The 13485-nt window shown below is 34.1% G+C and overlaps 1 protein-coding gene across 2 annotated transcripts in view; it reads right to left on the bottom strand.

The window, feature by feature from the left end:
• The window catches only part of LOC145259720 (uncharacterized), a 116322-nt gene that overhangs the window by 69069 nt on the left and 33768 nt on the right, over positions 1-13485 (bottom strand). For both annotated transcript variants that reach the window (XM_080117405.1, XM_080117407.1), the window contains exon 2: positions 1682-1737. In XM_080117405.1, the coding sequence (XP_079973531.1) occupies positions 1682-1715 (34 nt within the window). In that variant the 5' untranslated portion in view covers positions 1716-1737. The remainder of the gene's footprint in view (positions 1-1681; positions 1738-13485) is intronic.

Genomic DNA, 13485 nt, shown 5'->3' on the forward strand with positions numbered 1-13485 from the left:
TTTCATATTACTCAAAAAACTTAATATGCATGTCTATATAGGGGTTTTCCATGGTGCTGAATTCAAATATACATGTCTTAAGGCATGAAACTGCATCGTTTGTCCATTTTCACTAGGATTCAGCATTCCCAGGAGCTTAAAAGGGGTCATAAATGCCCCAAAATTGCAAAAAATAACACTTTACTCCATAACTTTTGCCCCATCCATTAGATTTTTCTGAAACTTGGCGGAAATGTGAAGGCAATGTTGGCCCTTCACACTTCTCGCATTCATCTTTTCTACACTTTCTTTTGTGGCGTTATCTCACATGCAGTACCAGACGGGGACCACATACGTGTGACTTGTTAGATCAAGCTTTTAGATTTGACAAATGACAATAAAAATTTATAGAATGGATAACAAAGAATCAACGACACTTGACGGTGGGGGGAGTCAATGAGATGCTTAAAGAGGAAAGGGCAGCTTCTGGTTAGCCTAGGTGGTGGACTCGAAATTGTATCACCACCTAAGCAGTTGATAGCAGGCAGCAATTGACGATGCATGAACTAAAAACTGTCCATGCGTTGTCAGTCGCCATCAGCAAGATAGATCGAGAAGAGTTGCAAGCTGACAGACGAACATAATGCCAATAGAACGCGGAGAGGACACATACTCTCACAAGTCCAACTGTCAGATATATGTGAAACATTAGCGTTACGTTTTTCTTGTGTTTGTTTTATTTCATTTTTATACTTGTGACCCGTGTGTGTTCTGGCGGCAGCCAACGGTATGAGAAACTGATGACATGGCCAATGAGAACGATGAAGAGATAGAACTAGAAATCCACGGCACACAGCGTCTTGGGGTCGGCAGCCTGTCGAAAGGATCACGTGCTGTCACATCATTTCGGCATCTTCTGGCTGCTTATGTAACAGAGGGTGGACGTGTGTATGCAAATGCAAACAAAATGACGTCACCAGTAAAAGAGACTATAAAATGTTCGATCACATTAGAGATGTGAGTGACGTCACAGCTGTAAGGAGAAGTCACGTGTGGTGGGAGAATGAAGAAATAAATGTTACATAAGTGAGTTTGTTATTTTTTGTCTTGGTCTCTTTTGTGATGTAGGCTGCATACAACGTGTGGGTCCCGTGTGTAAATGTGGTATAAAACGTTAAATTAATATAAGGACGGGATTTATGTTTCTCAATTTTTAATGATTTAACGTGTAACGGATAAAGTGCTAGGTGATTCAGTTCTAAGTGACACTGAACAAAATCATGCTACCCTCATGAATTAAATAAAGGGTTATTTTTTTTTTTTTTTTTTTAATTTAAAAAAAAAGTTTTTTATTTGATTGCTGAGGACGCATCCTTGACTTGGTATAGGGAACACTTACACAACCTTTGTGAAATAAGTCTTCGACAACAAGTATTGTCAGATGATTTTTTGTTTTAATTGTAAAATCAGCGTTTTTATGGCCAACATTATTGTTAATTTCACATGGATTATTAACAAAGGTTAGTGTTAGAATTAATTAACAATCGTTAGTCTTCGTTAATCAACAATTGTTAAGCTTCATTAATCCACAAATGTTAGTGTCAGAATCAATCAAATGGTTAGTTTATGAGTTAATTAACAAAATTAGGCTTCATCAATTAACAAAAAGTGTTAAAAATTAAAAAAAAAAATCATTACTTACAAATGAGATGCAATATGTCGTATACCTTAAACATTTTTCAATCCCAAGGAATCAGTCTTGAAAAAAAAAAAAAAAAAAAAAAAAAAAAAAGAAAATTAAAAATTAAATTTAAAAAGAAAAATGACAAAACATTTACATGAATAAAAGCCACTCGAGGATAAAGGTTAATCGGATGGATTTTCAGTCCAACGATAAGATCACTATCCGCCTTCCCCAGGAAAGGAAGCAGTAATATAAATTAACAAATAATATACTGCCCCTTCAAAAGAGGAGATAATACCTGGAAGGATGATGTCCTGACAACAGAAGAAATACTATACTATATCCCTCCCCTAAAGACAAAAGAGGTAATTCCTGGGAGGACAGTATCATGGCAAACAAAGATATATCATACCCCCCACCCCAAGCGTGATTTAATGCCTGGCAGGATGACTTCATGACAAAAGAACAGATATTGTACTAAAGGAGGAGGTAATACATAGACTGATGATCTCAGAACAAACAAAAGTATACTACATTAGCACCCTCCGTCCTCAAAGAAGAAAATAATAAAATATCTACTACGGAAGTAATAATGTAGTTTCGGCTTCAGACAGAAAAATACCAAATCTCCATCGGTAATTGATAAACGGTTATAGTCAAGATTGTCTGTTCTTTTTTACTTCCAGTTTCTGCTCTGCAGACTGAACGACTGTGACAAGCAAGATATGGTCCCTTTTGATTAATGATTATCTACCTCTCAGATAACGTGAAAACTGCCCCCCCCCCTTGAATAGTTTTCTTGTCTGCTTGGCCAGATTTGATTATACAGCCAAATTAATAGAAACCGGACAAAAAGGGCTGCTAAGGGATCAATTTAAAATTCAATCAACGCTTCTATCACAGAAAGCAAAAGCCTGACTATAAAACAAAACAAAAATAATAGATAGACTTTCTACTGCTACTAAATTTGAAAGCGATTGTAAGTTCTTTAGCATTTATAGTAAAAAAGGGAGATAAAAACTACCAACTTCAAATCAAATGTTTTATGTACGGTGTTAAAATGTTTTTGACTCATAATGGGGAGATAACTCCAATGATTTCGACAATCGTTTTTATAACCACAGTTATAATAATAAACCAATCAGAAGCTTCAAAAGTTATCATAAAAAATGTCAAATTTTAGATTCAATTAGTTCGCCATTGCCTCTGTCACAAAACGACTCAAGATCGGGACTGCATTGATTCTTTGCCACCATATTTGTTACTAGGAATTACTTAACACTCAAGATTGACACTATATTGATTCTTTGCCGATTTGATTTACTGCAGCCATCTTTGTTCGACATAATGTCTCAACAATTAACATATCGGTAAAATCTATTAATAAAAATATTAAAATATAGTTTTTTGGTCAATGAGAAAATATACAGAAATCTTTGTATTTAGCGAAATTCCAGCTTCTTCAAATGAGGAGTTGTTTGGCTTTTAAAGAGTTTGTAGGGAACCCCGTGGAGCTGTTTAGTTACTGGTTATATGGTGGGGTTCCCACTTTGTAGGCTGAGTTGAGGAACCGGTTATTGAGAAGGTTGCGTGTTCAATTACTAAGAGAGTAGGAGGTCGTCGTTTTCAGATTGTACAGCATAATGAAAATAAAACAATCAACAATAAGGGCACATGTTACGAGTACATTTAAGACATTGAAATGAAGCACGCTGAAGCAGGATCATATATTTACATATGTACAAGGAATATTTATTTACACAGAAAGGTTACATGTAGATAAACGTTCATTGTGTGAATGTATACGAGAGTTCGTCGAAACATACACTGGAAGTTCATTGCGTGTGTTAGAGTTTAAGTACTACGAGCTTCATTCTTACCTTGAGAAAAGTAAACGCCCTGTCGAGGTGTGGACGTAATTTGCGTGTCACTCACATTGGAGGTTTGAATTAAAAGAGAAAGATATAGAGAGAAAAGGAAGAGGAAAAACAGAACGCATATAGTTGGCAAAACGAAGATTACTGCAAGGGCGGTAACGGGTGCATTATTTAAAGGTTTATATATGGATGTTTGTGTGGTTTGATTAAAAACATGTTAGATTTAAAAGGACATGTGCCTATAAGTTTCTTTCAGCTAGATTTTTATTCTAGAAACATTACCGGAGTTCTTAACAGCAAGTCGACAACTTAATAAATAAACAACTAATGCGGATGCTAGTGCAGCATCCTTATATAGGTTTCTGCATGGAATTTTCTTGATTATCCCAGATTATTCTGAAATGTTCTAAATAGAATATCTAAAATTCTATTCATTTTTATAAGGAAAATGTCCTCATAATACTAATAGAACTCATTTTTAAAAAATCTTTTTTAATTATTTCTTCAAGCAAATTACAGATACAAAATCTATTATACTGAAACTAAAATGGAAAATGTGTTATAGCGATTAAAGGAAGGAATATCTCTAATAAAGAATGTAAGAGTTATTGCCTTTGATAGATCCTAAAAAAGACTAGAGAGGGAACTGTGGACAATATGGCAGCTTCGCTTAGCACATGAATATCATTCTGCAAATGTTTTTGCCGCGAATAAATTTTATTTAAATTACAATGAGCTATTTTTACTTATTCAAATTCCAATACTCCTTAGATTATTCTCTGAACGCAATAAAAATAAAAATTGGTTACAAGGAATGAGATTCGATTAAATATCAAACCACAATAACAAAAAACCCACAATGGTGATAATTAAAAGAAAAAAAATAACTTCTTTTCTTCCTGCACAAACAGGAAAAAAATCTTTTGCTCGATAACTTTTTGTAGACACGTAAGAAAAAAAATAAACAAAACAAAAAGATACCTTTTGCACAATCATTTTTTTTGTGAACACACACACACACAAAAAAAAAAAAAAAAAAAAAAAATCGAAATTATCTGTGTCATGGATCTGAATTTATTAGAAAAAAAATACTGCGAAAACAAGAAGAATTTTGAAAAGCTCAAAATTTAGGCAAAACTTTGATGGCACAATTTCACAAACAATTGATGAACACACCAAAATCAATTTCTCTGGACACCATAGGAAGCACAATAACGGATTTTTCATTCAATCGTATTTAAAGCAAGCCTTTACTGCAATGGAAGGATACGTTTCAACACGAGTTTGTATCCATGGATGAAGCATGGAAAGTACTTTGTAAGCTGGGCATGAAAGATATTGAAATTACATCCTTTCAAAAAAAAAAAATAAATAAAAAAAAAAGGAGGGAGATTTCATATTTGATGAAACAATAGCAGTTATTCGACATTTTTGGTGAGTCAGCATTTTTATTTAATATTTGTTACAATTGTTTAAAATTAAAGAAAAATGGTCTACCCCAGAAATACCTTGGTCATGACTACACATGGACTTTGCAGAACCAATTAATGTACAACATTACTTAACATTGGTTGATGGTTATAGTAAGTGGCCAGAAGTCTTCCAGATGAACTGTATTACGTCAAATGAAGCTGTAGAGAAATAAGAAATTTTCAGCTTATTGGGCGTTCCTGAAATCTAAGTTTCTGATAATGGTACTGCATTTACTTCGGCAGAATTTTCTGACTTCTGTAAATAAAACAGTATTCAGCATCTCATATCTCCCCCTTTACACCCACAATCAAATGGTCAAGCCAAACGCTTTGTTAACATTTAAGCGAGCACTCCTGAACTTAAAAGGAGGAGGAACTACTCGGGAGATCATAGAAATATTTCTAAGTAGCTACAGAACTACCTTAAATCCAAATTACCCATTTGACACATTTAAATTAACTCAAAGTGTTCAAGCAACATGCAGTAAACAAAATAAGTCTGAGAGGAAAGATCCAACCCGAACGACACAACGAAGGTGCAAACCAACTTCAGCTCTACAAATAGACCCATATCAAACATCCTACAAGCATCATATTTCAAAGGGGAGGTGTTATAGCGACCTAAGGGGAAATAACTCTAAATAAAGAAAGTAAGAATTATCGCCCTTTATAGACCCCAAAAAAGACTAGAGAGTTCCACTGGAGAACTGGGGGACAAGATGGCGGCTTCACTTGACACATGAAAATAATTAAGTAAATAACTGAGGTTTCTGCCGCGAATAAATTGTATTTAAATTAAAATGAGCTATTTTTACTTATTCAAATTCCAATAATCCTGACACCATTTCTCCGAACGCAACATTTCTCTACATCTTCTTTCCCTCTCTATTCTATCATTACTTCCATAGAAAGTACTCGACTGAGCTCCAATCCTTGGTTCCTCATAGTGATACATGCAATATGATCTATACAAATGGTTGGATTATTCTACCGCTCCCGATTCTCTACCTATAAAAGATCCAGAGATGGTGTACTGCTGCCTCTGTTGAAGGAGTCAATATCACATTTTTAACATGCTAAATTTAATCTGAATGCTGAATTTAATCGATTTACTAGTGGGACCTGTGGAAATTCCACTGGGGACACATTCATATGTAATATGTTGATGTTGGCATTCTGTAGATGTTCAGTGTAAATGGAGACGCTCTGATATTACTGTAAAGCCTAGTCGTAAAGTACTCTCAAATATTATATTTTAATTCTTGCAGATTTCGTATATATTATTATAGAGTTAATGTTATATATATATATATATATATATATATATATATATATATATAACTTGAGTTTCTTCAGCCATAATTGAAACCGAAACCAAAACTTATGAAGAATTCTTGATAAAATTATTTATAAAAAAGTAGATGACTTAAGTGCCATCAGCTATGGTCGAAATCAAAACTTACGAAGAATTATTGGTAAAATTATTAATTACAAGAAATAGAAGAACATAACAAACAACCCGGATGTAAGTGTAACACACAAAAGAACACACACGCTATTGTATTAATATATAGATAACCATTACGAAGAGAATAAAATCTAAACTAGCAGAAAGACCAGACGTTGCCTGGGATAGAATTTCCTGCACTCCCATATTTTTATTGTCATCAAAATCGGTGAAATCGATCATTTTTCAATCAAATCGATTGATTGTCTGCTTTAGTTGAAAACCCACAATGGTGCATTGAGAAAAAGCTTCACATGCCTCTCTGCAGTGACTTAGTTTACATTGTAGTCTATATTGCACTGTACAGAGCCTTCTGTTGATTTTATGAAATTATTTTTTATATAATAACTTCGATTAACGTTTAAAATGCAAAATTCAAGTATCATGTTTAAATTATGCTCTAAATAACACGTTGAGAAGAAAGTTCTTGCGGAATTTTTAATTTGGATTTCAAATGATGTATTTTCAAATAAGTTTTTGTTATAATACCTTTACTTTATATATTATTTTAAAGATCGTTTTTTTGCTCTATCTAATCGTTTAAATTACAATCATTTTAACAGAATTATGCTTTCTTTTCAGAAGGTTGAATACAAGATGGAAAAGAAAAAAAAAAAAAAGCAAATTCACACAATTTTCTTATTTCAATTCAAACTAGACCACAAAATCTGCTGAAACAATACACGATATCAACGAAGCATTTGACACAGGAACCACTACTGAAATGGTGGTTTAAGAAATTTCATGATGGTGACAAGAGCCTTGATATGATGCGCATAGGGGTCGGCCATCAGACGTAAATACCCCCGACAAACCCGACAAGCAACTAAATCCCACCTCTTCACAGTAGAGATTCCTAGATGCAAGAGAGCCTTCTACTCCAGTAGTTTCTTCCCCAGAACCGCTAGACTCTGGAATTCCATTCCAGGTTCCTTCTTCCCTAACTGTACTGACATGCAGAAGTTCAAGTGCAACATGAACCGACATCTTGCTGCCCAAATCCCAACAGTGCCCCAGTAGTTGCTGCCCCTGATAGTAGCCCCCTACACCAAAGTGGCAATGCGCCTTGTTTGGGGTGAAAATGTAATAAAAAAAAAATAAAAAAAAAATAAAAAAAAAGATTAAGAGCCTTAGTCAACGTCAATCCATGCACATCTGTTCGAGAACTTGCTTTTGAATTAGACATAATGTATATGATGATTTCTAACCACTTAAGATTGGAAAGACAAAAAACTTAATAGGAGCTTCATTGATTGGAATGACAACCAAAAAAAACACCATTATGAAGTGTCATCTTCCCTTCTTTTACGACCGGGTTGTGACTTGCGATGAAAAGTGGGTCCTTTATGACAATTTGTGATGCACAGTTCAGTGGTTAGACGCCGACGAAGATCTATGACACTTCCCAAAGCCAGAGTTGCACCAAAAGAAGGTCATGCTGACTGCTTGGTGGTCTGCAACTGATCTCATCGATTAGTTTTTCTGAATACAGGCAAAACCATTACGGTTGTGAAGTACTGTCAACAAATAGATCAAAAACAGAAAAAGCCCAATTCACCATGATAACGCTGATCGCATGTTGTTAAACGGACCGTGCAGAAGCTGAACAAATTGGGCTATGAAACTTCCTCATTGGCCGTACTCTCCAGACCTCTCACCTACTGACTACCACTTTTTCAAGCATCTCAAGAACTTTCTGCATGAGAAAGCAATATCAAAAATGCCTTTATCACCATAAAAATGCAAGATTTTTACGTTACTGGCATAAACACACTTGTTTTGCGTTGTTAAAAATGCGTTGATTCTGATGGTGCTTATTTCGATCAATAAATTTTTGTTTGAGCCGAGATGTGTTCATCTGAATTTAAAAGTTAAAAACTGCAAGAACTTTCTTATCAACCTGATAGAAACATTCATTTCAAATGTGTTCCTGTCTTATCGAAGAACCTACTATTGATTTTATATGCTGGGCCCTTCTGCTTGTGCGGTGATAAAACTTCTCAAATGTACTTGTGATGTTAAATTGTATAAAAGTTTAAATTTGGATCAAGATCAGACTGTTCTTTCTTTAATGGGATTTTTTCGATTAGCAATTTTTTCAATAATCGATACTTATCAGAAGCATTCCAATATAAAACCTATATTTAAGAACATTCAAAGTACATTCGTGTGAAATTTAAAAGAATCGGCCCAGCCATTTTGGAGTCCATAGGAAATGAACTCACACACAGATAAAGTACTTCTATATACAAGAGAGAGGTGGTTCAGTGGACTGCGTACGTTTAAATAAAATCACCTTAATATGATGTTGGATATGATTCTATTCCACATCTTAACCAGGCAACACCGGTTAACCCTGCTTATAGAGCATATTTTTAGTGGTTTTGACATGTTCCTTGTATAATCATCATCAAATAAAGATGATGCGTGCAAATTCCATTCGTTCATACGATTTGATTTTACAAATGCGTAGGGTATTTCATCATAAAATATTCAACGAAATATTCAAATTATTTGGACTCTTCAGTTTTCTTATCTTGACAAAATATAAAAATAACACGCATCTTGATTATTCAACGTCCAACCCTGGCACCTTGGATATTCTACATTGTACCCTGACACACCTCCACTATTCGATGTCCAACGCTGACACACCATGACAATTCTACACCTAACCCTGACTCACCTTGACTATTCTACGTCTAACCTTGACACACCTGGATTATTCTACATCTAACTTTAACACACTTCGATTATTCTACATCAAACCTTGACACACCTTAATTATGCTACATCAAACCTTGACACACCTGCAATGGGAAAACATATTTACCTAAAAGAATAGATTTTCTAAGAAACTGGTTAATCTCCTTGAGAAAAAATGGCTTTCTGAAAATGAATGCTCATGCTGAGAAAATAAGCCACTTGAAATCCTGCAGAATTAATGTCCACTTCAGATAATAGACTTATTGGTAAATCAGTTTTTATGCCCAAAGATAAAACAGCTAATCAAAACAAAGGAAAGGGAAATTTGGCGTCTGAGTAAGGTGGTAAGCAGACTAAGGATGCTGTGTGTCGATGGGTAAATTCAGGAATTAAAAATGGACTAGTCTGCTGTTTTGGGTTCAGTTAGATCTGATTGCAAGCCTGTTGTTCAGTTGAGAAACCAAGTAACTTCACAAAGTAGGATATCCTTACTTGCTTTGAAACTCAAGATTGTAATTTTATTTTAAAGGGAAATCCTTTTGTTACAGCACTGATCAAAACCATATGACTGACACGACGGCATGTGATAAAATAAAAACACAGAATTCAGATTAAGACAATGAGAAGACGACCATGACCTGTGCAGTGAACATATAAACACAAACTCACAACTGCACAAAGCTCCCAAATTGCTGATCTTGTGCCCCCTCAATGTATTACTCTTACTTTGGCAATCAAAAAAAAAAAAAAAAAAAAAAAAAAAAAATCCCTCCCTTTTTTAGCATAGCAGTCCTCAGGAACTGGAAAGCTTTTCTCTCTAATAGCTTCTTTCCTCGAACTGCTTGACTCTGGAATTTCTTCGCTGCTTCCCGTTTCCCGTACTGTACCAAATGTAAGAATTTAAATGTAGTGTGAACAAAGATCTCGCTTTATGACTCCCCACTTAGGATGCCCCTTTAAATCTGGCCACTAATTCATAGTAGACCGTTAAATTTCAATGTGCCTTGTTAAATAAATAGAAAATAAGTAAAAAAAAAAAGTAAATAAATAAAAAAATTAGATCTCTCCTTATCAAATATATCTTTTTTAGAACATTTGTAAAAAATATGCGTTCATGTCAAATTCATAATTTCCAAAATCTGCATAAATTGGTACCTCAACTAATTTATATAGTCATCTAAATTTAGTCTTTATAAAGTAGCCCGGCCTTGCCTGGTCATAAAATATGCTTAAATATATTTTAATTCAGGCAGATTTTGTATTTATTAATACAGAACCAATTCTCTCATATATATATATATATATATATATATTTTAATATTTGGGGTAAACAGTTACATATGGTTGCTATATATATATATATATATATATATATATAACTACTTCATTTACTCACACAAATTTAATATACGAAAGTATAGATTTATGCGTAAACTTTAAGTATTTACTTCAAAAGTGCTCAATACGTAGGTAGAGCTAGTTAGTAGATTTAAGAACCTCAAAATCTATTAAACTGTAGACGAGAAATAGCAAACAACTGTGTTCACAAAATAAAACTTACTCTAGGATAGCGATACAAAATAGCTTTAAAACTAACAATAACAATAGAAAATAAACAAATAAATAAATTAAATAAACATGAATATACATAAACGATCACACATATATGTATATATATATATATATATATATATATATATATGTGTGTGTGCATGTGTGTGTGTACACATAGGTATATTCATATATATAAAAAAAAAAAAAGGGAGGAAAAAGATCTACCTTAAACCACTAACCTAGTTCTAAAACAGATCCTTTGTTCGATAAAATGCATGCCCATTGGCTGATAGGAGGGGGCGCGGTGGATACTAGAAAGCTGATTAGCTAACTAGAAATCCTCAACATATAAAAACAAGAAGCAACCACAAAATTCGCGCATAAGCCTGACGAATCCTACAGTAGATGAAACGCAGAATATTCAGTGTAGCTTAATCGCCATATATATTTTATAAATTACTATATATATATATATATATATATATATATATATATATATATTATATATAATATAAAATTAATTTAATTTAATTTTTTTTTTCTCCTCTTTTTCTTTTTCTTCCCTGAAAGTAGAGTGAAAAGCATATCTTATTTTTCTTTTATTAATATTATTGGAATTTTTTCCTTTTTTCCCCTTGTACACATTTTTGTGAATTATTTCATGGATTTCTGCCTTTGGATTATTATGGACCATCTTCCAATTACATGATTTCCTTGGATTTTACTTGTGCAAATGAAAATTCAATTAACTTTCTTGAAGTTATATATTTGGATTTTACCGTCACTGGATTATTTATCTTCCACCAGACTATCCATTCACGTGTAATCACCTTTTTCTTCACCATATTCTCTCTGCTTCACTTTGTTATCAAGTAAGATCTTTGACTTACTTGTTGTTTCATCAAATACTTTTGCATGCAAAATCCGATCCTGCATTTTGCTAATTCCTACCCTCTGATGAGAAGGAAAGTATTTCTTGAAAGTATTTTTTGTCTTATATTTCTAACAAACTGTTTTTTAACATGTTTTATTAACTGTTTGCTCGTATATATATATAGATAGATAGATAGATAGAGAGCGCCGATTTCAAAAGTTATAAAAATTTTTTTAAAAATCACTTGGGTGCCATGAGCTAGAATCAAAACCAAAAAATTTAGCACTTCAGCCAAGTTCCCTATCATTTGAGCTATCAACAGATAGATAAGATTTAAAATTACACCACTTCAAGCTATGAATGAATTTGCACATGTGCAAAAGTAATAGAAATATGTCGGCAAGTTGAAATGAACATGTTGCATTTCAACTTGCTTACATATTTCTGTATGCGATATTCATCCATACAAACAAAGATTTTACTCCTTATAGACCATCCTTGGCGTATGATAACCATTTCCTGTTAATTTCAGTTTCATGTGACCTTTTGTTTAAGAGTTTATCGGTGAAATATTTTCACACAGACAGAAATACATACATCTGTTTTATTTATATAGATTGATTGACACATAAAACCATGTGAACGTTTTTCAAATGTTATGCATGTCAAATAAAAGCACGTCAATTATTACATAATATCGACTCGTACACATTTCACCAATGTTCGTTGTCTTATCACGATCACTCAAGCTACAGACATTAATTGGATTACTTTAGACAACTATTCTTTAGTTCTTCCACCAAAGCACACAACTGTCAGGCTGTTCTCCATGACATCACCAGAGCCCAGTCCTTCTTTATGGGATCTGTCCTTGTTTACAGTGCTATAAACCTAGACACTCACCAAAAGATTAGAAAGAAAGAAAGACAGCATGTACACTCGTATGCTATGGACAGTGTTAAATATATCTTGGCAAGATCATCCAACGAAGCAGCAACTTTACCACAACCTACCTGCCATATCTACTACAATTTGCCAGTCACTGTTAGAGAAGCAAGCAAAAGCTGGTTGAGAAATGTATTGCTGTGGATTTCACAGCATGGGTGCATGAGCATCGTACGATCTAGAACTGCTCGACTCTGGAATTCCTTCTCTGCTCCTCTTACTGTACCAACATGTAAGAATTTAAATGTAATGTGAACAAAGATCTCGCTTTACAACCCCCCCACTTAGGATGCCTCTTTAAATCTGGCCACTAATTCACAGTAGATCGTTAAATTGCACATAACACCAACTGTAATACTGAAGATCTGCGGAAGTTGATGAAAGACAGGGGAATCTAAAGGGAGTCACATTGGTCCGGGCAGGGGGGGGGGTTTAGGGTTAGGGGGCCGACCAGATAGATATCTAAACTACTATTCTCATATTGGTTGCCATGCTCACCGGTGTAACCTCTGACCTTCTTTAAGTGTATATTTCTGAATTTGAGAACCTCATTGTCAAATTCTGAAATCTATACGGAATTTCAAGCTAAACTGTGTAATCCATATAGACCCCATGCTCAAAAAGATGCACCTGAAGAAGGCTGGAGGTTACATCGGTCGAAACGTTGAAATTATCTCTACTGATATGTCGGTGAATGCTATTGGTTCAGTTTTGAATCAAATGACTAACAACTTGCGAAAGCCTATTTCCTTCTATTTCTATGGCAAGGTAGCTATTTACTCCCAATCTCACACACTGCAAGAAAGTGGGGATTGAAAAGACAGCATACCAGAGTAGGTGTACTCTGGTTTATAAAAAAAAAAAAAAAAGAGGAAAAGCCCTGCCAG

This window comes from Euprymna scolopes, chromosome 35 (assembly GCF_053919585.1).
Source record: "Euprymna scolopes isolate OS-2025 chromosome 35, ASM5391958v1, whole genome shotgun sequence".
In the NCBI taxonomy this organism is placed as follows: Eukaryota; Metazoa; Mollusca; class Cephalopoda; order Sepiida; family Sepiolidae; genus Euprymna; species Euprymna scolopes.